We start from the raw sequence: 25,825 nt of genomic DNA, 5'->3' as shown, positions 1-25,825 counted from the left end.
GAGTCTGGACAGACTGATGTAAACTGCAGTTTGGCTGCTTGTGACTCTAAGTGAGGCAGGAATTCTAGTTACCAACATAACAAGGAACTCAACGTTTCTGCAAACTGGTTATTCAGTTCAATTCAATTCAATTCAATTCAATTCAATTCAATTCAATTCAATTCAATTCAATTCAATTCAATTCAATTCAATTCAATTCAGTCCAATTCAATTCAATTCAATTCAATTCAAGGGGAAATTCCTGTTCACAACAGCACCAATAAAGCAGGTAAAATCAATAAGCATATGCAAAAGAGTGGAATAAAAAATAAATATCATCTTAAGATATTGTATTTGCAGACTGTTGTGTGCAGGTTGGGATTGCACAGATTATTGCACAGATAATTCACTGATTACTTGGAACAGTTGTTGTTGTGTAGTCTGATGGCTGCAGGAAGGAATGACCTGCAATACCGCTCCTTCACACACTTTGGATGAAGCATCCTGTCACTGATGGAGCTCCTCAGTGCAGTGAGTGTGTGTTGGAGGGGGTGGGAGTCATTGTCTGTCATGGAGGACAGCTTGGCTGTCATCCTCCTCTCCTCCACCTGTTCCAGAGGGCATCCCAGGACAGAACTGGCCTTTCTGATGAGTTTGTCCATCCTCTTCCTGTCAGCTGCTGTGATGCTGCTCCCCCAGCAGACTACTCCATAGAACAAGGCAGAGGCCACAACAGAGTCATAGAAGGTCTTCAGGAGTGCCCCCCGCACCCCAAAAGACCTCAGCCTCCTGAGCAGATAGAGTCTGCTCTGTCCTTTTTTGTAAAGTGCAGTGGTGTTATGAGTCCAGTCCAGTTTGTTGTTCAGATGAACACCCAGGTACTTATAAGATGTCACCATGTCAATGTCCCTTCCCTGGATGTTCACTGGTGATGGGGGAGAGTGCGGGTGCCGACGGAAGTCCACAACCAGCTCCTTGGTTTTAACCGCATTGATCAGCAGGTGGTTCTGCTGACACCAGTCCACAAAGTCCTGGATGAGTCCTCTGTATGACCTATCGTCCCCATCTGTGATGAGGCCGACAATGGCAGAGTCATCAGAGAACTTCTGCAGGTGGGTGACAGGTGGGAAAAGTCAGCCGTATAGAGGGTGAAGAAGAACGGTGCCAGCACTCTTCCCTGGGCGGCCCCCACACTGCAGAGGACAGTCCCTGACACACAGTCCTATGTCCTCACATACTGTGGGCGGTTGGAGAGGGAGTCCACTATCCAGCATGTGAGGTTTTGGTCTACTCCTGAAAGCTCCAGCTTGTTTCTCAGGATGGCTGACCTGATGGTGTTGAAAGCACTGCTGAGGTCCAGGAAAAGGACCCGAACAGAGCTCCCAGATGATGGCATCATCCACTCCGATGCCAGGCTGGTACGCGAACTGCAGCGGGTCCATGGACGAGCTGACCAGGGGCTGTGCAAAATGTTCACACTGAATGTATGTATGTGCAAAACTTTGACTGTGGAGGTATTTCATTCGTTTTCCCGACACCATCCACTCCTGGGAATTAAAGCATGATGAATGTTTTTTCATGTGTAGAGAAATCAAAACGTGGTAAAGGTTAGGGAGATATCGTGGTCTTGGTTGAATATCTAAGCAGTCAGTGCTGACTTGAAGCATAAGATGGGGCACACTGACTTTGGAGGCCTCACAAGAGACTGGTCAAAATGTTTACAATCGAAGCAGCAGACTGAAATATTTTGATTTTTAGTCCAGAGTAGGTTTCAAGCTCCAAAAAATGCTAGATATTTCATTTCCCATAGGGAAATAAAATAATAATATCTTGACAGGGTTTTTTCATAGACCTTCCCACCTGGTAACCAACTATGTCTTTCAAACTCCGTTTGCACCCAGGGCCACCTCTGTATTCTGTATTGGGAAAATCTTTGCTGCAGCAATTAAATTTCCTCCAGATTGGATTTTGTCAAAGCAGATTAAAAACATAAAAATGTATTTTGAAGGTTTAAAACTTCACTTCCATGCCTTCTCTCAATTTCTGTTTTCTGCTCTCTCTTCTTTTTAACTTTGTTATCATCTTTTTACTCACTGTATTTAATGCAGATGGAGCCTGGGTCCAGGAAGCCTCTAAAAATAGGAGCACTGGTCTGATGATTTATTTCTGGTCAGATTATTATGTAAGAGCTCTACTAACCTCATTAGAACTGAAGCGGCCGACAGTCGTCAGTAAACAGATGTTTCTAAAGTGAGTCTATTCAAAGAAAATGCTCAACTTTTAAGACAAACTGAATCTTAATGTGTTCAAAGGGCCAAGCTGTGTTATAATGTGCTCTGACTGGTCTATTAAACAGTGTGAATGGACAGCCTAACTGAATTTGAATCAAAGTGAAATTCTGCAGGGAACAAATGTACTTTTTTTTTCAGCCTCACATCCATCTGGCCTGAATGGTTTGCCTCAAGGAGACAAAAAAGCAATTTAAAATAGTAAAAGACTGACTGAAACACTAAATATTAATTATTAGTTCATTATTAATTTTTTGTATTTCATGGAGGTGTCTCTCTGTAGCCTTTTAACTTTATCTCCTTAGCAGAAAGGGGATTTCATGCAGCACGCAAATTATTAATTTTCAAAGGAAATATAGACCTAAATTACAGCTTTAATCTGTGATGGTTGATGGCTCGAATGATGTATTATAAGTAACATTTGATAACATACATTCCAAATCGTCTGTCATTTTTGCAGAGAGTGAAAAGCAATAAAAAAGAGCCGAGGGGGAAGGCTAAGAGGATAAAACAACAGGCAACGGAAAGAAGAGGGTGAGAGGGGACTGATGAAGCAGTCGTGGAGAAACAAGGGGATGGAAAATGATGAAAGTAAAGTGAAAGTAGCAGTGAGAGGAGGACCCCCCCCCCACCCCCCCTCCCAAGATGATGGTGAGGGACAGGCAGCGGCATATCAGAGCCACAGAGATGCAGAGTGATGAAAGATGTTGTGCTGTAGAGGAATCAAAGCAGCAGACTGAGTTTGTACATCAGAGTTTAGACGGACAAGGACAGAGATATAAAGCATAGCTAATGTGTAATAAGTCCTTAATGTCTGCTGTCGCTGGGATGTTTGTGGATTTTTTATTTTGATGATTTGCATTTTCAGTACGGGATTATGGACACTTGTCTCATTTTTTTTTTTATCACATTGCTTCTGGTGATTACTCAGTGGTCTGTCTTTGAGCAGTGATGGTGTTTGTTCACCAAACACCAACCTGCCAAACAGTCTCCCATAATAACAGGCCCAAGTTACGCTGCGGTTGCCATGGAGTCTCCAGGGGTGACGGGCAGAGAATAGACCATGGTCTCCTTAATTAGAGGAGATTGTGCATGATTAGACCGAGGCTGGGCCAAAAGAGGAAAGCAGTGTGTGAGTACACACACACGCACACACACACACTACTGCTGAGGTGCTATAGGCTGCAGGCAACAGTGTGGGTGGACAGTGAATGTCAAGTATCTATAGGCAGTCAAAAACAGTCGGGATCATCGTGTCATACTGCTGCATTTCTGATGTATGCAAAGCTGCATCCCTGTTAACCTTTACAAAGGGATAGTTTCACAAGTGGAGGGATGCAATGAAGTCAGGTTCCTCAACCAGAGCAAAAGGGGAAAAAAGCTATTTCCTGCATTTATACACATATCAGTCGAGTAAATAACATACTTTTTGAAGGGTTAAATTGCCTGATCTTTGATTGATGGTTAATTCTACCATGTTTTCAGAAGCACAAGAGGTAAAGGTGCTTTTTTCCAGCCCTGAGTAATGTCTGCATTCTTCCTCTCAGGCTGCGTACAGCTCCATCCTCCGCAGTGACATGCCCTTTACCGCCATAAATGTATGTTGGTCTAGTTCTATTGGGCATATAATTCAAGATCTATCACCTCAAAGGTACCCCGCTGAGTTTTTGACCCCAGCAGTGCTATGCAGCAGTGTTTTTATGAACACATGTCACATGGTGCCTATGATAAAGCTGCAAATTATTTTGTACTGATCACATGACTTCATACATCTTATGTGTACATATCAAAAGACATGCACTCATACATTTGAGATGTCATTCTTACCAGATTATGGATAGTGAATTTAAACAAACTCTTAACTTGTAAGCTAGTTGTCTACCACAGTTTCAGGGTTTTTACGATCATGCCGTGGTGATTCTCGTTTAAATAGACCCATATTTATTGCTATGGACATTTTATAGGCATATGATGCTTCATATTCTTTATTGTTGTTTCTATTATTCATATTTGCTTCTAATATTTACTCCTACTATTATGTTTATTATGTCTCTGCTTTCACCAAAAAGTCAAATGCCCCTAGTTGAATAATGGTGAAAACACATTCAGCTTTCTTGATGTACAGTAAATTAGGTTAGGCGTGTTGGTGTGTTGGAGTGTAGCTGTTTGCTGCAGCTCACCAAATGTAGCATACTTACACTGATTGCCTGTACGCATGGCGAGATATCTATCAAATTGAAATGTGCAGTCTGTTGATGCAGCATTCGTGTGCATAGGAGATCACATGTATGTGTTATGTTGCACTAAATGAGGTGTAGCATACATGACGTGCATTTGCCCTGTCAGTTTGTGTGTGTGCCACATCTATTATATGAAATGATCACCTCTGACAGAGTCTCTTTGGGTCTTAAGATCGACAGGCAGGTTGTTGCATAAGCAGTAACATGAACACTGTACTGGATTATCATGATGAAGAGGTAGCTGAACCTAAAGGTTCAGCTTTCCATTTACTGGTCAATGTATGTTCCAGCCCGCATCTTGGGTCACAAGCTTTGGGTAAACGTAAAAAGAAATCAGAGTTAGAGGCAGAGGAAACGAATTTCTTTCTGAGGGAGAGAAGCTCAGACAGTCAGGAGGAGACAAGAGGAGACCTGCTCCTCCTTGTTGAAAGGAGTCCGTAGAGGTGGTTCTGGCAACTTGCAGTGTTTCTGTATTTGAAAGTGTTTTATTTGCAGCTAACTGTGTCGTCAAAGTGGTGATGACTATTTCTTCATCTTCATCAAAGTGGCAGTGCCCTGAACTCTCTTGGCCACTCTACTGAGTCATTAGATAAAAGCTACAGTTCTATAACTTATATTTTACCTCCACTTTTTAATAATACTTGAGCAAATTTGTACTCTGCAGTGATTTCTTTTGACTATGATATCATAGATCATTTGTGTGTGTAGTCAGGTGCACTGTAGCCCTCTGTGACCTGGGTTCAATGTCATCTAATTTATTGGTGTTAATAGAGGAGGTGGAAATGAGGATTGTAAAGAATTTTTTTTGGTTCATACTGTATGGTGCTTTCTAACCTTGATAATCAACAGCGTGAATGAAAATGATGCACAGCAAGTATTACAAGAAAAGAAAGGTTTAACCCTCCATCTTTTCCCACAATACTTTTGGACCGGTGTCCAATAAAGGAAGAATAACATGCTGCATCTTGTGATTTACGGCCTGATAAAACCTGAAAATTCCCATAGCACACATTATAAAGAAAACTTGAGATATCAGCTCTCCTCTGGCCATGGAAATGCTTTTTTTCCACATTTAATCTCAGTGAAACAGGTTCTCATTTCATTGTACATGGAAATGCTTATCATACTGTGGTGACAAAGGAGCTTTTGGGAAGAGTAAAAGCTCAAGTAAAAGTAATTTAGTCTGACAGACGTTTTGACAGTTATTTTCTTTGTGCCTTTTTGAATAGGTTTACGCACAGACACGCATCCTGCATGAGGAGTAATTTGCTCTGTTACAGCATGGACACAGATTCAGACACATTATTGATTGTCATTTAATCTACTTTATTTCTCCAGATTTTCTTTTCTGTTTTCCCTTTTACACATACACACTCACACAGCAGTGTGGCAGCCATTCTCCAAAGATAGATGGTACATACACACACTCACAGAGAGAGAGAGAGAGCGAGAGAGAGAGAGAGAGAGAGAGAGAGAGAGAGAGAGAGAGAGAGAGAGATTCAGTTATTCACTTTATGTCCTTGTAATCATTTATTTGTCAAACTTCAATGTTTTCTTTATGGCAATTTGGACAGTATGGTAATTACATTTTATACCTGTAAACACTCATTGACATTTAGAATGACATCTATAAAATTACAATACCTTGTCCACTAAGCTGTCCACTTGAATGATTCAGATATTTTATAGCTGTAGCCATTCCTTGTAGTTGTGGATGGACATTCATGGTCCCCAGATGAAGCCTACTGTGGTGATCACCTGACCTTTCCTCCAGCATAAGGTCAACATTTCAATTTGTCCAATACTTTTCTTTACAATGACCTTTCCAGCCTCACAGAGCCATTAACGCAGAGTCTCTTTATGTATTCTAAAGGTGAAATACCAATTAAAAGTCATTATAAGGACTATAATTTCAAATACAATATAAAGTACAAAGCTGCTATTTATATTTAACTCACTACTTTACCACCGTGCTTACATTGTGGTAAATGTGCAGTGTTAGTGCTCTGCTCAACCCACTTTGGAAAAAAAAGGTTTTACAAACTGAGGAGTGAGTGTGTGTTTTCCTTCATTCTTGTGTCGCCCCGCCTCTTCACGTGCGTGCTCTACAGCACGTTTAATGCATTGAAAGTGTCCTTGCTGCATCATTTATTTTATGTACAACAGTAAAGGAGGATTTACTCAGTCTTAACTGCGTGGCACTTGTGTTGAGCTACATCTCGAGTGACAGATTTATTATTGCTTTATTCTTCACAGTTTAAGTCACAGCTCTGTGGATCTGTCATCTCTCTGGGCGACTGAGACGCTCGCCCTCTCCCTCTCTCCTCTCTCTTCCTCCGTGTCTCTCAGATCCTCTCTCTCTTTCTCTCTCTTCCTCAGATTTAAGTTGTCACAACTCAGTGCTGATGGGGTGTTAATCTATAAACTGCATTTCCTCCTCTCCTCCACTCCCTCATTCCCCTCCGGTGTTCTGCAGGAGCACCGTGTTTGCTTGCTCAGCACTTTTCCTCTCCCTTTCCTTTGCTCCTCTGTATATTCTAATGACACTGCAGTAGTTGGGGATGTTTGTGTGTGTCCTTGTGACGGAGTTATTTGAGGATCATCTGGAAGTTTCTCAGACCTGGGTATAAATTTGCAAATTGTTTGACTGTAGATGGATGAGACAGATAATAGGCATGAAAGCCAGACCAGAAGTAGTGGGGCAAAAGGGCACTGTGATGCATCGCTTCATCTCAATGTTCAGAGAGGTGTTTTTCCTTCATTCACCTTATATTAATCTGACGGAAACCTTAAGATTGCTCTCAAGTCTGTTGGCTATATTGCTGAACCAAGAGAGTAAATTATAATAAGCGTCTTTCTTGCATGTCCCTCTGCAGATGGAAAGGTGTATGCGTTCGGAGGAATGGGAGCTGACACAACACCACAGGCTTTGGTGAGGGTTTATGAGGCAGAGAAGGACCAATGGCAGCCACTGACCTCCATGCCAACGCCGCGGTACGGAGCCACGCCCTTCGTAAGAGGAAACAAGATCTACTTGATGGGTAGGAAACTAGATCCCATCATCTTATTTCTCTGTTTTCATTTCTCAGTGTTTAATTCACCAACACTATGTTTCTATCCCAGTGGTTCCCAGACTCTTTTATACAGTGGTTCCCCTTCCTCACAATGCACAACCATGCAACCATGTCAGCTAAAAATGACACTGTGGATATTTGCTGAAATAATGTATTCTGACCAACCAAAGAGTCACTGTGCATGTGATGTATGTACAGAGTTTGAAGGCTGCTATCACATTCATCTGCTAAAACTTTCTCAGTGAAAATCCAGCTTTAACCAGTGTGATGTGGAAACATGAAGCCTCCAATGCACCAACACTGAGAATTGATGGATGGATGATCATAAATTTTGAATTTGACAAACAAGACAAAATGACTTTTTTTGTGGGAAAAAAAAACACATCAGAAACACATTACTCATCAAAGTACAGTACTTCATATACATATTTTTCTATATTTCACAAGGAAAAGGGGACTGAAGTTATAAAAGAATAATATTGATGGTACATTTTATTTACATGGCTCTTGGCAAGCATAGAGCACAAATGACTTTCAAAAAAAAAAAAAAAAACGCAATCACAGAATAACAACATTATAACAGAGCATTAGAGAAGAATATAGTAGAGTATTGCACTTCCCCATCTGTCATACCAGCTACATCATCATCGAGAACCCTACCAGACCTTGGTGATCCCCTGAGTTGCCTTCTAGAGCCACCATGAGTTGACATTTTTCCGTGAAATGTCTCGACAAATATTGCATGAATTGCCAAAACATTGGTTAGACAATGATGCTCCCAATTATAGATTATAATAGCTTTGATGATCTCTTACCTTTTCATCTAACGCCATCATCAAAAGTCAAAATTTTAATTTCTCTGATACTTTGGTTTATGAGTTAGAACCGACCAAACTGATCAGATTCACATCAGCCTTAGCTATACTTTATTTAATACTAATGACCACATGTTATCATACTAACACACTAAACTAAGATGGTGAGCATGGAAGACATTGATGCTAATCATTAGCATTAGCATTGTTACTGTGCTGACTTTCATGTTTAAATCATTGCTGTACATAAGTGCACAATAGCAGAGGCATCAGTATGGCTGTAGACTCTTACTCTTGTTTGAGAAAATGCACAGAGATGCACATTACTGTGTGCAATGTTTTTCAGTTAATTTCCTTTTGTTGCATGTATTGCATCAATGTCACATCTGGTGGTTTTCCCTGTGTGAGGCAGAATACAGCATGAGAAAGCCAGTTTCCCCTACCGACCAAAAGCAGATAGCTTTCACTGCAAAGTTTGATTTTCTTAATTCTGTGAGCAATGGTTTCAAATGTGTGTTGGGATTGTTGAGAGAGCTGGATAATTATGAATGAGAAGTTGGGCTGAAAACAGTGAATGGGATTCCAGCTGTTCTGTGAGCAGGACAAAGAAAGGAGTTGTTACCTCACCGAGAAGTTGGAGGTGTGCAGCCTGCAGCTCAATGTGGCTGCTGCATCGTGTTGCATTACTCCCTGCAATGTTTCAAACTGATCCCCTGTCTAAAAATGCTGAAAGTGGCCATTGTCTTGTTTTGTAGACACATTTTTGCTAAAAGACAACGTTCAGTCCTAAGCTCACTGTCAAACATGTTGCATTTACTGTGACGACTTCATAATAAAGGCCCATTTTGCCAGTTAAATGCTTTTAATGTGAAGTTACAGCTGTAGGAAGTGTTTGGCTTGCATTAGCAGTAATTTAATACAGCAATTTTTCCTGGAATCTTGAAACTGACTCTTAAAACTGCAAAGATATAAATACTGCAATACTTTCAGCAGTAGACCATAGACTCACTCTATTGTGTTGACTCACTCAGTGATAGATGGTGATTTAGCAGAAATGTATTTAAATGAAAATCTTTGTAAAAGTTACTTTAAAGCACCAGTGGGAACCATTGCTCTCTCCCACTACTTGTATTTGTCTCTTCTTTGTTACACGCTGACACACAGTCTCTCTGACATCACCTGAGAGTCCAGTTTAGGGATTATGTAGAGTGAGGAGGGACATGTTCAAACTCTTCCTCAAGGACATTGAAAGCTGTTGATGGATGGCCTATTTGAAGTGCCTCAGTTCTCAGGCTTAGGTGTTGTGGGACCATTTGCAACCTCGACACTACTGTGATTCACACTCTGTTTATAGAGAGTAGATAAAAGGATATTAACTTTAAATTTGCCCACTCTCCCTGAAGTTGTGGTTGTACACACTTGTGGTGTTGTCTGTTTTACTTTGTTGCACAAAGACCTGCTGTACCATGTGTCTCAAAAGCGAGTGTTGTGCTGTTTTCAGCTAAATTTATCTGCCTGGTGCTTTTAGAGCAGGGAGAGGAACGAATAGAAACACTCTTGTCCATCAGACTCTCTCCAGGGTCGAGGAGTCTCACAATTTTAGGACAAATTGATCAGAAGCCCAGAGTTGCAGTTAAAAGCTGCTGTATAACAGGAGAAAGGGATGTGCATTCAGAGTGACTGTTAGGCTGCTACGCTAATCTGGGTTTGTGACAAATCTTAAATCTAAGGCTAGCAGGACCATATCATAACTTTCTCTAGGTGAATGGTGGTGTGTCTCTTTTTGTCTTCAAAATGTCTTGCCTTTGGTGTCTTCCTCATGGTGTGTCCGATTTTTACTCAGACTCAAAAATCTCTCCCTAGACAGGTGAAACTCTTGTCAGCTAATGAGTCAGAGTCCCACCTCCAAGTGTGATGTCACCTGTTTCCTTCAGCCTAAACCACGCCTACTTCTATAAGACATATAAAACATGAAGTGCTGCAGCTTTTCCATCACAGCGGCCCTTTGTTTTGCACTTCCCTCAGAGCACAGTAATCATCCAGTCGTTTTCCACCCATCATCAGAGGTTGCATTTGTTCTCATTATCTCTTGTCTCTTTGGGGGGCTGTTATTGCTCATTGACAATTGGTCAAAAGTTCACATCACTGCTGAGAGAGAAATTGGAGTTAGATGAGGCAGGGTACAATCATTTTGTCTCATTGAAGAAGCATTTCGCTAAGAGATGAATCCATTTCACTACCCGCTACAAGCAACAGAGTCCATGTTCCACACAACAAAGCTGTAACCTCCTGAGAGCAGGAGCTTTGGTCATTTCCATATCAATGTTTTTCTCTAATGCTCCACCAGAGGGATACAATAACTCTTTGCCTACATGCAGGGGCTGAAATAGCTCAATACAATGAGTTTTTCCATTTGATGCTGTTTTACATTCTACTGCTACATTTCAGAGGGAAATACTGGACTTTGTACCATACTATATTTATTTCAAAATTGTTGTTACTAGTTACTTTGTGGATAAATATCTAACAATACTTGTGATTATTTTATAAAATATGATTCATTGTTATTAAAAGGGGCTGCACGGTGGCGCAGCAGGTAGTGCGCGTGCCTCACAGCAAGAAGGTTGCCGGTTCGATCCCCGGGTCAGGCGGGGCCTTTCTGTGTGAAGTTTGCATGTTCTTCCCGTGCATGCGTGGGTTCTCTCCGGGTACTCCGGCTCCCTCCCACAGACCAAAAACATGCTCATTAGGTTAATTGATGACTCGAAATTGACCGTAGGTGTGAGTGTGAGTGTGAATGTTTGTTTGTCCTTTCATGTGGCCCTGCAATCGGCTGGCGACCGGTTCAGGGTGTACCCCGCCTCTCGCCCATTGTAGCTGGGATAGGCTCCAGCCCCCCGCAACCCCGAAAGGGATAGGCGGTATAGATAATGGATGGATGGATGGATGTTATTAAAAGGCCAAAACTCAGATTGAGCATCATTTACACTAGCTGCAACATAAAAATGCTGATTGGACGTCATAAAAACAAAATAATACAATTGTAGGGGAACTAACTTAATTTGATGTTGCATTCGTTGATAAAATGATGGGGCACCACCTTCCTCAGCTAAGAAGGACTGCAGAAATTAACTGCTATAACGCTGATAAAATACTAACGAATGAACTAACAGTAAACCAGTCTGATAATCTGTGCCACATAAAGTGTAAACTCTGGATACAGGGATCGTATATATTCAGCTCAAAAGGACACCGTCCATCCAGGACTTAAATCAGAATCTTATTTATTAAGCACAATTATGGGTAATGAATGATATATCATGAATGGTACGACAGAAGATATTAGGTGATATGACAGAACACAAAAGAAACTTATGGCAACGCAATGGCAAAACAAGTTTGGCGATAGTGAGAAGTAGTTGTAAGGGGATAATAGGGACGCAAACGTAAAGTTAAGGGCTTAAATGAGTATTTGAGAGTATTTGGATAAATTCGCAGTATCTTAACCTCACGGACCAACTCTTATTCAAACCCGCTTAACATGCCTACTTGGTTGGTGACATCCCGGTAAATTCTGCTCCGAACTACTCAAAGATGCCCAGGTGTTCGTCCATGGCTCGATCTGCTCGGTGGTCCGGTGGAAGGCCCAAGCACACCAAGGTGAAGAGCTGATGTTGGACGGTGATGTCTCTCGAACTGGGTTCTACGATGTCGGTTACAGATAAGGGACGGCTCCGGATGGTTGTTCACCCAGACCAAGGGTCAACAGCTGGCTGCAGGGTTTTGGTTCGGTTGAGTCCGTGAAGGATTATTTTAGACCGATAGTAACAAAATTGATAGTCTCTTCGATGGCCGGTCGAAAAGGGTCTACAAAATTATCATTATTTGACTAAAATTTACAGATACTAAAACAAAACGTGTGACTTAAAAAAATGAAAGTTTACGGCAAAACTATAGAAACACGTCTTCTGAAAAATAAATCATGCTACTCGGTATGGTTTTTGAGTAGCTCGAAGACAGGAAAAAACTTAAAGAGCAAAACGACCATACAAGACTACGACAACTAAGAAGTAACAAACAAAACTAAAACATAACGTAACATAACTTAAGACAAGACTGAGTAACGCGCACTGAATTCATGCTGCGGCTGCAGACATTTAAATCTCGCTCCAGGGCGTGTCTAATGGGCAGGCCGTCGCTCACGTAGGACGGTTGGTGGCGTGCGATGTAATCTCGCCTCATGGAGCTGGAATTAATTAATGAGTCATACGAGGGGCTCATCTGCTTCTCACTAAGGTCAATCACATATATTTTGAATGGACGATTTTCAATGACATTTCAACATTGTTCACAACATGTATTAGGCAATTCCTATGATTGGATGTCAACATTAAACGATAATCATGGTAACAATTTCACCCTATTATGTATGATGACTCAAGGTATAATGAACACAAAATAAAGAAAGGTAGACTATATTTGCCCAAAATGATTATCACTACTACGGTTACTTATTAATAAATGTATCACGTCAAGCATATTCAACTTGACTGTTATGAACCTCTAGATGGCAGTATGGTTCCATGATAAAAATTCAGACAAACTTAATAAAACAGTTAAAATCACAACTTTGTCATTCTTCAAGTTAGAAAAACTGGAAAAACATCAATATTATTCATATTGTCGGTCCTGTAAGGTGAAAACAAGTTAAGTTCAACATAGAAGTTATCCTGGAGTATTAGGAAAAAGCACAAAAACATACAGCACAGTTTGCTTCAGGAATGTCTAATTTACAACCCATCAGCATTATCTGAGTTTTGGAGGTTCCTCTGGAGCCTGGCACCTTTCATTCGGACAGTTTTATCGTCCCGATCTCTCATGGGGCTATGTGGAAAGAATTAGCGTTGCCATGAGAAACATAGTGAGGAGAAGGCAACCTTTGATGAGGTGTCTGTGTCTCTGGCTTCCCCGAAAAGAAAACATGGAGGAGATGTCTCTTGGCCAGACTTCTTGTCTCTGAAATTAACACCTTCCCTGTAAACAGTTCAAATGGTCAATAGCTCTTGAAAGTTGGGATGCTTTACAACTCCATTTCTCCTGAAGGAATGCAGAGAGGGTAAGAGAAGGTCAGTTAGAGGCCAGTTCTGCTACACAATAGATAAGAAAATCCTCACAGAGTCAAACTTCAAGTATGTTTTGCTTATAACTTCTGTACATCTTCAGTAATATTTTGAATGCAGCACATTTATTTGTCATGGAGTATTTTTACTTTCATACTGATGAAACCTCAGGGAATTATCATCTGACTCTCTCAGTGCTGTTTCCAGCAGTAGGAAGTAACAAGATGAAGCCCCTGTACATGACCTGCTCAGCACCAAACAGCAAACACAGTTAGTGGCTAGCTGATGAATATAGTGGAGGATTTAGCAGCTCAAGATATTTCCCTCAGGAGGTGGTGGAGACTAAACAGAGCAGGAAGAGGGTTATGTAACATTATCATCTAACATTTACAGTGGTGTCTTTGGACTTGCAGTTTGGTAGTTTAAAGAAATTCTCTGCAGAGGACCTATGTCTGTAATTCAGTCTATCCAGTGTATCTCTTATTTCTAAGATTAATACCACCACTAGCAAGTTTGATCACCATAGAAACTAGAACAGCTATGAGAACCTGCGGTTTGAACTTTTTATGCCTGACACAGAAAAAGAGGTCATTGCCTTGCAGGTTACAATAACGAGCAGTGGTTCCCAACCTTCTCTTGTTCTGTGTTCATGGCACCGTCAGATGGTTTTGTGTACTCTTCATTGTTCCCTTCTGAGAGAAGAGATGGCTTCATAGAATGGTTGATTGGCATTTGTTTTATTTTTCAGTCAAGTTTGCATTCATACTACTTGGAGTAACAGAGGCTGGCTGTTTAACCATTATCATATTGACATTAAGGGCTCTATTTTTGACTCTGCCACCAGCGCAAAGTCAGGTCTGCTTCGCCAATGGGGTGTGGCGGCGCTGACTTTGGCATTTTCGTGCACTGTGCCGCCGGCGCATCTCCTCCTCCTTCTCATCTCAGTCCCACCCAGCGGCGCAACTCGGAAAGAGGGAGGGGAGAAGGCGGGTTTGACACAGCTGAATCAAATCTTCACCAATCACATCAGCTCGCTGGCGAGGCGCATGGCATGTTTCGAGGATGACTGAGCCCGCGCAGGAAAGTGTCCGACGCCCAAACTTCTCCCAGGAGGAGACTGACGTCACTCATGTCTAAATATGAGGTCCTTCGATGGTAAATCCTCAGCCTCCTCCTCCTCCTCCTCAAAGCAATGATGTACTCCATCTTTGCAGATAACGTTAAGCATTACTGTGATTACATTTGTATTTGGAATGAAATGACGTGGGTAATAGCAGACAACGATCATCCCTAACGTTTTTTCCAGTGGTGTAGTCTAGTTTTTTGTAGTGAGTATACTGTCTATACTCGTACTCACCTGTTCCAGAATAACGCGTCTTAGAACAACAGCTATCTTGGAGCAACACCTCATAAGCACCATCATGACCTTGTGTCTGATGCTGCTTCCTAACATGCTGATAACATAACCAGTCTTTCAGAATGCTCTCAAGATGTATACTGTAGGCTGTGCATTATTATTATCATTGCATAGTGAATGTGATTCAGATTCAGATGTTTTTTTAGTACATGAATAAAACCATGAACGTGACAAACACTTGGGGGTTGAGAAGCCTGTCAGTCATTGTCGTTCCCATGACAAGCATTGTGCACTGCAGATTAGAAAGGTGTGCTGGACAGCGATATGTGCCAGTAGAGTTAGTGTTACTGTTATCTCTTCTGCAGACTTGCTAATGATGAGTCCCTGGGAGAGAAAGGGGGATGCTCATCTAAAGTGCACCTATGGACACAACACATGCACTCACAAATACACACATGGGAGTTAAATCATATTATATCACGTTACACACCAAGTTATGAGCGATGTGCCAACAGAATAATGCAATATTCATGCTGTTTGTTTTATAACTGGATAAGCAGGACCAATATTTCTCTCTCTCTCTTTCTCTCTGTCTCTCTCTCAGTCACATAGTGTGCATGTAATGCCTGTTCACTTGCTGTACTCCAAAGGTTTACCGAACCTTGTAAATTCATGCTGCCTCTTCAGCTGCTGCTCCACTCTCTGTGTTTGGATCAGTGGGTGCTTGAACCCCCTTTGATTTAAATTCTGTGCATTCCCAGTGAACAGCAGACTTACTGGCATATGATGTAACTCATCAGGCTTCGGGCTGCTTTAAAATTCTTCTGTCTGTGTGTGTGTGCATGTATACAATTTGAGATAAAGGATTTCTGTGCTGTCAGGGTTGGTAATCAGCAAACAAGTGGAGCTGAAAAGAGACTGTCAACAAGTCAAAGATGATCAAAAAATAATTATTCTTCTTCAAATGAATGCATATTGCATGTTCTTGAATGAGGGGATTTATATGTGGAATATATATAAGGACACGCTACATGGTTAGTATGTTTTGGTACATTTGGTTCACATTAAAGTAGATACAACTGAAAACAGGGAATGGCAACATGCTCATAATCACAATGCCAACATGCTGGTGTTAGCAGGTATAATATATATATATCTATGCTAACATTTTCTAAATAGCAAAATACAGCAGAGGCTGATGGGAATTCCATTCACTTTTCTGGTGTTTCAGTTCAATTCAAATTTATTTGCCATAAAGAACTTCATTTGTGCAGTGGATAAATAGGACAACAACAAGGATCACAGACAATCATCGCACAGTCTTAGCCATCATTACTTAATCATTGTGCTCAGCCATGATACATAAGATAAAAGAAATAGTTCAGTAGACAGATGAAGAAGGTAAAACAAAGCTAAATATGGCTCTGAGGGGCAGGGACCAACAGTAATTCAGTGTCATGAGGTTGCAGTAGGTGTTTAGGGTGTGTGTGGTGTCTTCAGCTGTTTGAGTAGTTGATGTGGAACATCTCAGGATCTGACCTCCAGCAGTGTCTGTATGCAGGGTAAACAGGACTGGGGAGATAACAGAACCTTGTGATGCCCTGGCAGACAACAGGTTGCTGGTCAGCTCCTCTTTTTCTTTGGCTTCTGCTTGCTTGGTGACCTGCAGTCAGAGCTGTTCAGGCTCTCTCCAAACTTCACGCATTTCGCTGGTCGAGGGTGGGGTGGGGTTCCGTTATTTGGGACACCAGCCAGTGTCTAACATCTCTCCAGGCATCCCTGCTTGGCCCTCCTGGAAAAGCCTCTGTATAAACTCTTTTGGCTTCTTCTATTTCCTTATTTAGTCTCGCGTTTGGCCTCAGTCCTGTTGCCAGAGGTGAAGGCTATTTTCGTTTGTTTACAGATTCTTTGTTATCCAGGGTTTGTTAGTTGAAAAGACTTCAACATTTTTATTGGGACAAGCATGTCTTCACAGAAAGGGATGTAGTCAGTGATGGTGGGAGTCGCCTGTTCCCCAGACAGTGCACTCGTAGCAGACCTTCCTCATCCCAGTGCTGAACCTGCTGTGTGGTAACTCCCTCTGTTAGTAATGGCAGTAGGTGGCGACTGTGTGGATGGAGTTGTGATCAGATGTTCTTGGGGGGTTTCTTGTATGCTCTGTGTGTGTTTTTCACATTGCCATAGCACAGGTTCATCGTTTTGTGTCCTCTGGTGGCACATGTTATACGGATATGTTTGGGGTAGTTGTTGAGTCAGCAGCTATTAAAATTACCCAGGGGAGTCAGGGGCATTGCTCACTATACCATCAGCACAGATTTTAAAGTTTTTAGTTTTTTCATTGTAATGCCAATGGTTATGTTTATGGTTATGTCAGAAACTGCTACCAGGTCAGTAAAGTCATAGCTTACTTATCTGTGGTAGAAGCATAAACAAGGAAAAATTACCAAGTTGACAAAACCAGGCATGCAAAAAGCTCTGCTTCTGAAAGCTTGATGCAGTTTGCTGCTGACCTTTTAAAGTTTAATTATGAGAAATATTCTTACTTTATTTCTTGCCAAGAGTTAGATGAGAAGATCGATACCACTGTCATGTATGTGCACTAATTAGCATATAGCGCTAGAGCAGGAAATCAATTAGCTTAACTCAGCATGAAGACTGAAAGCAGGGGAAAACGGCTAGTTTGGCTCACTCACAATCAAACCCAAACTTTATGTTTCTGTGCATATTACACAAAGCCAGGCTCAGCTGTTCTACTAGGTTATTATAGTTTATCATGCAGTTAATAATCATGCGTAGAGTCCATGTCCATCACCTATTCCCACAATGCCGGGAAAATGGCTGCCATATTGATACAGGATGGACACACCTCCTAGTGTTCTGACAGGCTTCACAGTTGGGTTTGTGAAGCCTGTGCTCATTTCTAGTTTAAAACAAAAAACATACAGTGTATCCAGTGTATGAGGGTTGTGTAGAGTTGCACATTCTGATGAAAGAACTCTTACAGTTTTGTACAAATGAATACAAAAGAGTTAAGTGTTTATACATGTGCCGTTCATTATGTGGCGTGTGCAACAAACTTGCATCAGTGCTCTGTGTAAAAAATGTTAATATCTCTGGGTTTCCAGATGCATAGTATTACTCTCATTTGAAAAGAAATATGCATTGGCTTTTCTCAAAGCAAGTATTGTAAATATCAGTTTTTCTCTCAGTTCTCTCGTTTATAAAAATTACACAGATTCTTGCTGCGCTATTTTTTTTAATACTAACTGAATGCATCACTGTCTAATCACACCATCAATGGTGCAGCATAACAGTTTTTCTTTTGTATAATCTGTCTCTGGAGCATTGTGGTAACCCTCAAACTCAATGTGAACTATCTAATCTGACAGAAAATCATACACAGTACATACTGCCCACATTGCAAATACAAATTATGTATTAATGTGGATTCTTAATACCTCTGTATACTGAATATTTACTGTATATTGTATTAAACACATCTTTTAGCTCAAAATCTCCTTTCTGTCTTAACTCTGACTCTATTGCTTCCCACTCAGTTTGACTCTTTGTCTCGCTACTGGCATCGATCTCCATGCCACCCTGCCTACTGCAGCTGACCCTCTTCCACTTACTTCTCCCTCCTCCACTTTCTCCTCGCTTCCCTGTATTACCTTTGCACAACTCTGTGTCATTGACTCATATTGTCATTCTGCCTTTTTCTTCTTCACCACCTCTGTATTCTTCTCTTGGTACTTATCCTTCCATTTCCCCTCTACTCCTCTCTTTATCTTTTTTCTTTTCTTTTTTCTTTTTTTTCCCTGAACACCACTCTAACATTGCTCAGCATTGGTCTCAACCTCAGCTTCTCCTTCCTTTTTCTGTCATTCACGTTTTTACTGCCCATTATGTGCTTCCCCTTTCATGGCTTTGCTTTCTCCTTGTAGTTGTATTTTACAAGGTTAAGTTATGATTTCTGTAAGTAAACAACTTGGAGGCTGCTTATGGGAGCACCCTGCTGCTGTGCTCTGCTTTCAGTCCAAAATTAACTGTGGTCCCAGCGCTGGTCTGCACGCTTGCCAGACATAAATGCCAAAGAATCTTTGTGACAGGAGCGGGGGGATTAAAAAGCAATGACACAGGAAATGAAAAACAATGTCATACTGAAAATGTGTATTTGCGAGTCCTTGTCTTAAATCATCTACATGCTAATATTCTTGGAAATGTATTGTATCTATGAGATGCTACATGCAGATGCCACATCTTTATGATAATCCAGGAGGGATTTGTTGCTAAAAATCCAGGAGGAAGTAACTTTAAACACATCTGCATGTAACAGCTCAATCAAGTGATCCAGCAGATCATTACAACATCCTATTCCCAGTAGATTTTAACAGATAAAGAAGCTTTATGGATGTGTAAGGCCCCCTGTATCATCAGAAATGTGTTTTGAAATGGATATTCTCCTGAATTTTAACATCCTCTTGCCTCTCCAGGTGGTCGTCAAGGAAAGATGCCAGTGACGGCGCTGGAGGCGTTTGACCTGGAGATGAAGAGCTGGACACGTTACCCCTGCATCCCAAGCCGGAGAGCCTTCTCCTGCTGCGCCACAAATGAGCGAAGTTTCTTCAGCCTGGGGGGCCTGCAGCAACCGGGGCCACATAACTTCTACTCCCGACCTCACTTTGTCAGCACCATGGAGGAGTATGATCTAGATCAAGGTAAGTGGTTGCCTAACTATAGAGTAAGTGGTCACATTAGGCTATTTCTTTTAAGGCAGGACTCATGGGCCAACTGTCCATCTTGAGTACTGGAAGCTTTGCTGGTGGGCTGCTACACAAGTTGTTCTGATGCAACGAAAACAAAACACTCACACACACAGAGCTTAGCATTAATGATGAGCCCAGTGTAGTGAGATGACCAGCACAATGATTCATGACTGAACCCGACTTTCTGATACCTGTCTACTTCCTGTGGCTCCAACTGTCCCTTTTATGTTGAAACGTGTCAACACTAACACAGCTACTTGCTGATGGTTGCTATAATAGATAGAAATAGAAGCATCTGAATACTTAATGATGAGTTAATGCATGTAACACTGCCAGTCTCTTGCAAGCGTCTTCTTTTTACAGGGAACATGTAGATACATGCAATCAAATAGCACTCTGCTGGCTCCCAGTAAACACGGCCTGACTGGGACCAAACACAGCTGCGAGACTGACTGAGGCCAATTTGAAGACAGGGAATACAGTAGCAAGTTTTGGTTTTCTTGCCATACAAGTAAAACTATCTGTCCATCGGGAAAATCTGTAAACCCCCTTACAAACTTTTTTCTCCTGTCATCAAACATGATGTGTTCAGTCCTGATCCAGCTGTGTTCACTTGGAGGCTGTTACAGTTAGCAATTAGCTTACGTAAGCAACAAGTAAAGCTCTCTGTGCATCAGGAAACTCTGTGAATCGCTTCAGTAATGTTACTACATTCCCTGTCGTCAAAATGGCCTTATAACATTTAATGACATCTTCAGGACAAGTCCTAATTGGTAGCTACCACTGTAGTTGAAGTCAAGCGAAATATTTCTGACATTTATACCACATTTCTAATGGTCCCATGACAGCCACTATCAAACAGTTTAATGCAATGCTGTGTGATAAATAGGCCTGCTACGTTATGTTTATGTCGTCTTATGAATGTCAAGCTGTCATAACCAAGACAATTTCAAACTTTGCGTTTAAAATGACATAGCTGGCCGAATGACACTCAAAAATTCATGTTCATGTTAAAAACATGTTATTTCAGTCTTATGCACAACCCTTTAAATAAAGTGTTACCATGTATTACACTAGTATATATGTCAATTAAACATGGAAGTCCTTCTTAGTTTGACGCATATGGATACACAAGAAGAGAGGAGCTGCTTTGTATGCAGCCCAGAAGAATTGTTGGTAGAGTTTCTCACAATGTGCACAATGCCACCCTGGAGCACTTTGAATGGAGTGAGAACATGATCTGTTCTTGCCCATAATCCAACCCAAATAGAGGACGAATATGTATCAGTTGAGTCAGATCATATCAAAGCTGATGATGACACAGATAGGGAGTGTCCTTCTCTGCACCAGATTTCTGACCAGTGAAATAAGCAAGCTAATGCTCCCACGGGCATTTTGCTAGTGAATTATGACACGCTTGAATTTGAGCTGCATTAAAACATAGCCCAACTAATAACTTGTCTGCTGATTCAGATGAGGCAAACACATTGGTGTCTTAAAGGTGCCCTCAGTTGCTGTAAATCTTTGAGTGATTGCAACTCTACGTCATGCTCATATCTTTTTTAAGGCTGCACTTTGCTGCATAGTGAAGGATTAGACCGAGAAACAAAATGAATCATTACCTGAATAATAGGGTGATTTGAGCTATGATAAGCTTCAATTTACCCACGTTTTTATCTTGTACTTTTGTGCTAGCACCACAACATCTGCTCCAAATCCAATTTCAAGCACCATTACAACAGAACAGAGTGTGCCTCCATTTTCACCATAGCCAATGATAATCAGATTTTTGTGATTCACCTATTTATGGAAAGAGAATCCTGAATGAGATGGCAGGGGAAGGAGACGGTCTCAATGTTATAAACCAGGCTATCTGTCTGATGGTCTGCACTGTGAAGGTTTCCCTTCCCCTTCCTCAAGCAACAGGTGAAATAATACTTCTTCTCTGATACTGGGTTGATGCTATAGGTGAGTACTTCAAAAATGAGTTCAGTGCTGTTACAATATCTATTACTTCAGATCATTTCTTCTGATTTCCCATTCCTCTCAGCTGCTGAATGCCTTAAACCTTATTTCACTGTTAAATCTTAATCTTAATCCTCTTTATTGCTAATTCTATGTATTGCTCTATGGATGTCACAATTATGATTAACACTTCATGATTCCTGTTTGTTGTTTTTATCCAGTCTAAAGAATCACTTATTAATCTTTAACCTCTCTCTCTGGCATGACTGCCATAATTTGAATAATATTTTTTTTGTGTGATCATGTGTGGGTGAGTTCAAGGATACAGAATAGAACTGAAACGCAAACAAAACATGAATAAAGGTTGTGTTTGATTTTAGAGAGCCTTCATTGGATAATGTGATGGAACATCACAGAGCATACAGCCTGTGTGCTGTGGGTCACAAAGACTACAGAGTGTAGCGGTAACAGCACACCATCTACTATGCCTCACCTCCCGGTTAAGACCCATTGAACACGGTATATTGTGAAGCACAGTGCAGCCCTGTTCATTTTCTACACAAGTCAATCACCTTTTGAGACACTGAGGGACAGAAAGTGATGATGGGACAGACCCTTTTCACGGCAGTCATTTTGACTTATGATAACTGAAGGCTAAAAACACTCTCTCCCTCCTTACAGCTAAAGAGCGTCGTGTCCTCAAAAAAATGTTTGCTTGAATGGAAGGGTGGGGGGTGGGAGATCAACTGTAAGCCTTTGGTTTTGGCATTTATTATTGTAATAAGTTTATATGGCTGCAGTTTGACTGGGGGAGAGTCAGGGTGCCCACTGTCATTTAAAATGACTTGAATCACTTTAGATTTTATATGCTGCTTCTTCACGACTCCTGTCATGTATTTCAGAAGCTGTCATCCAGTTGTAATCCAAAGGGTTTACCCCTGTGGCCTTCTGCTGTGAAAACTGTGTTCTTGAAGAATATTCCAGGTTACAATGAAGTGAGTGTTTTCCACTTTCTTGGATCGCCAGAGGTAACAAAGTTCACCTTGTGTTGTCAGTTGGTATTTAAACAGTTCCTGTAGGGTTTCTCATGGGTCTGGAAAGCCATCTACTGTTGCTCAGGCAGCGGAAGGCTGGCTGGCTGGAGACTCTTAGTCTTGTTTTTTCTATTAGTGAAGTTAAAACAAATTAATTGACCAGCTTGAAAATTAAAGCTCCACTGAGCTCTCATGTCTCAAGGGAAATTGTCAACACTTGCAAACAATAGAAGAAGTCTTACATTTGTATATCCACACACACACACGCACACACGCACGCACTGTGAAAATTTGGTGTGTCCTCTGGCGATGGTGCAGCCAGGTGAAGGAGGATGATTAGGTATTCTGCCAATGATCTCCAGATGATTTAGCTCATTGTTTGATGAATGGATTAAACCACAAAAGATTATTAGGCAGCTACCTACTGCATATATCCAAGTTCTGTGTGTGTGTGTGTGTGTGTGTGTGTGTGTGTGTGTGGGTGTGCAAATGCCTATGTGTGTTTGTGAGAGAAACAAAAACAGATGCTCAGAAATGGGAGTATTTCAGTATGTGTAGATGTGGGGATTATGTGGTTGCTCCCACATGAAAAGATCCCCCCTCCGAGTGTACAGTACTGTGTGTGTGGCATTTATGCGGAAAATCCAGCGAGTCTAACCTCCAACCATACATATTAACAATGCACCCTTTCACAACCCCTGAGCCTGTCAGCTTGCGATATAACATTTGATTTATTCTTTTGCTTCTGTGAATACTCTCAGCCAGGTTTAATGTGTTTGGCTTTGAAGGATAATGGCCTTTTTCTCAACTATCAGGCCTCATTCTCACCTCACCTTTGAGAGGGAGACCAACGTGAAAGTGAAGTGAATGCAGTATTGCCTGTGTGGGGTTTAGGTGTGACTGCAGCATTGTTGTAATAGTAGTAATTTTTTGAAGAAGAATCGGAGGGACAATCTCCTTTATTAGTCACACAACAACTACATACATGCATCACACGCCATGCAGATTTTGGTGAAATTTGTCCTCCGCCTTTATCCCATCCTGGTCACCTTCCTCCACGGCAAAATCATTTTTTTTGTCTCTCATTTTGATAATATAGAATTATCTGTTTGCCTCACAGCACTTAAATAAGGCAGAAAGAATGAGACTGGACCATGGTCTGAGTCCAGGTTTGCGTTTCTGTTACATTTAACACTTTTGATCCAGTTAGTTTTTCTTTCATTGCAAGTATGCGAGCGCACTAAAGAACTATGCATCACATACCCATGTCCTGTTGTCATCAGCTGTCCCTATACTTGACATCGCTTCCCCTCTCCTTCTCTCCCCATGTGCAGGGCTCATTTTGTTTTGTTGCTCTGTTTTTCCTTTTTCCGGTTCTAAAGATAGCCTGACAAAACTTCCTGTAATTGGTTTAAAGGTCCAAAGCATCCAAAAAAAAAAAAAGTTTTCACACTAGCAACAAACCAAACCATGGTTTCTTTTTGTCAGACCAAGGTTTGACTATTAAGCCTACCCTATTCAGCCTAGCTAGCACAGCCTAGCCTAATCTCTGTTGGAGATTTCTCACCTGTAATTTTGGTTTGGACCAAAGTTGGAAAGTTCAGACCAAACAAGGTACACATGGAAACGTCCTGAAACACAAACTTTGAAGTATGTATTATGAAGACAAAACTTCCATCCATTCATCCATTTTCTATGCCGCTTATCCCTTTCGGGGTCGCGGGGGGCCGGAGCCTATCTCGGCTGTCAACGGGTGAGAGGCGGGGTACACCCTGGACTGGTCGCCAGCCGATCGCAGGGCACATACACACATACATACACACACCATTCACACTCACACTCACATCTAGGGGCAATTTAGAGTCACCAATTAACCTAATGAGCATGTTTTTGGTCTGTGGGAGGAAGCCGGAGTGCCCGGAGAGAACCCACGCATGCAAACTTCACACAGAAAGGCCCGACCCAGGAATCGAACCTGCGACCTTCTTGCTGTGAGGCACGCGCACTACCTGCTGCGCCACCGTGCAGCCCCGACAAAACTAAAAAAAATAATAAAAATATGACTAAATAAATTTAAAGGCACAATTAGAATTCATGAATTACAGTTTAACTACGGTGTAATTTGTTGTCATGGAGAATTCACTCAGTCTGTGCATGCAGTTCTAAAATGCCTGTTTTCTGGCTCTTGAGGAGCATTTGTCAAATTTGAGAAAATAACCAAGGTTAACTTGACTTGGGCTTGAAGATAACCAATTTTGAACGAAGAGAATGATGTTTGTAAGACGTGGGTGTTTGACAGGTTGAGAGTGCGCAAGGCTGCTGGTTGCACTATGGGAAATGTAGGATCCAGTAATTTTGGAGCTTAAACTGAACATGGGACTATGAGTCGGGCATAAGGCAACAGGCTGGATACACAGTACTATCACCTTATAAAGTTGTTATGGCAATATGTTCTTATTTACGCAGTCAGGAGGCACAAAGAATAGCATTCATGTGGAGTCTTGTTTATCTCTGCCTAATGAAGCTAAGTCTAATATTGACTAGGGCTGTCAGTTTAACGCGTTAATTAGATTAATTAATTACGCTGCAAATTAACGCGCTATAAAAATTAACGCAATTAATCATGAGTGGCAAGTCAATGCGCAAGCATTTTAAATTTGGCCCTTTGAGTGACCCGTAGGCTGCAGTGGCAGGTCGCATCCTACCTGCACCACTAGTCAAAAGCAGGGTGACAACAGACATGGATGCGACACCGGAGAGCGAGGCAAGCCTACTTGGACCTTTGAACGGCAAGTTTATTTATAAAAAGAACAAAGATGGGACTATTAACAAGAACGCAGTGATTTGTACCATGTGTAAAAAAGAATTTTCCTATCACCGTAACAGCTCCAGCCTGAATTATCATTTAAACGCTAAACATGTAGTTGCTGCTAGTGCCGCTACTGCTACCGTGAGCTCACTCCGCCAACCCACACTTGCTGAGTTAGGAAAACGAATGAGCAGAGCCACGACAGAAAAACTGACAAACTCAATCGCAAAGTGGGTTGCTGCTGATTGCAGGCCGATTTCAATCGTGGAAGACGAGGGCCTAAAAGAGGCGTTTCAAATAGCGTCATCTGAATTTCATTTATGAAGCACACTTCACCAATAAAAATGTGGATATCAGATCTTCTCTTCTTGGTGTATT

General features: G+C 41.4%; 1 protein-coding gene across 2 annotated transcripts in view; it reads left to right on the top strand.

Moving 5' to 3' along the window:
* The window catches only part of klhdc8b (kelch domain containing 8B), a 274,074-nt gene that overhangs the window by 203,001 nt on the left and 45,248 nt on the right, over window positions 1–25,825 (top strand). For both annotated transcript variants that reach the window (XM_070969268.1, XM_070969267.1), the window contains 2 exons: window positions 7,384–7,548; window positions 19,367–19,591. In XM_070969268.1, coding sequence (XP_070825369.1) covers window positions 7,384–7,548; window positions 19,367–19,591 — 390 coding nt within the window. The remainder of the gene's footprint in view (window positions 1–7,383; window positions 7,549–19,366; window positions 19,592–25,825) is intronic.

The sequence above is a fragment of the Chaetodon trifascialis genome, chromosome 8 (assembly GCF_039877785.1).
Source record: "Chaetodon trifascialis isolate fChaTrf1 chromosome 8, fChaTrf1.hap1, whole genome shotgun sequence".
Classification (NCBI taxonomy): domain Eukaryota; kingdom Metazoa; phylum Chordata; class Actinopteri; order Chaetodontiformes; family Chaetodontidae; genus Chaetodon; species Chaetodon trifascialis.
This window is presented reverse-complemented; position numbering and strand designations above follow the sequence as displayed.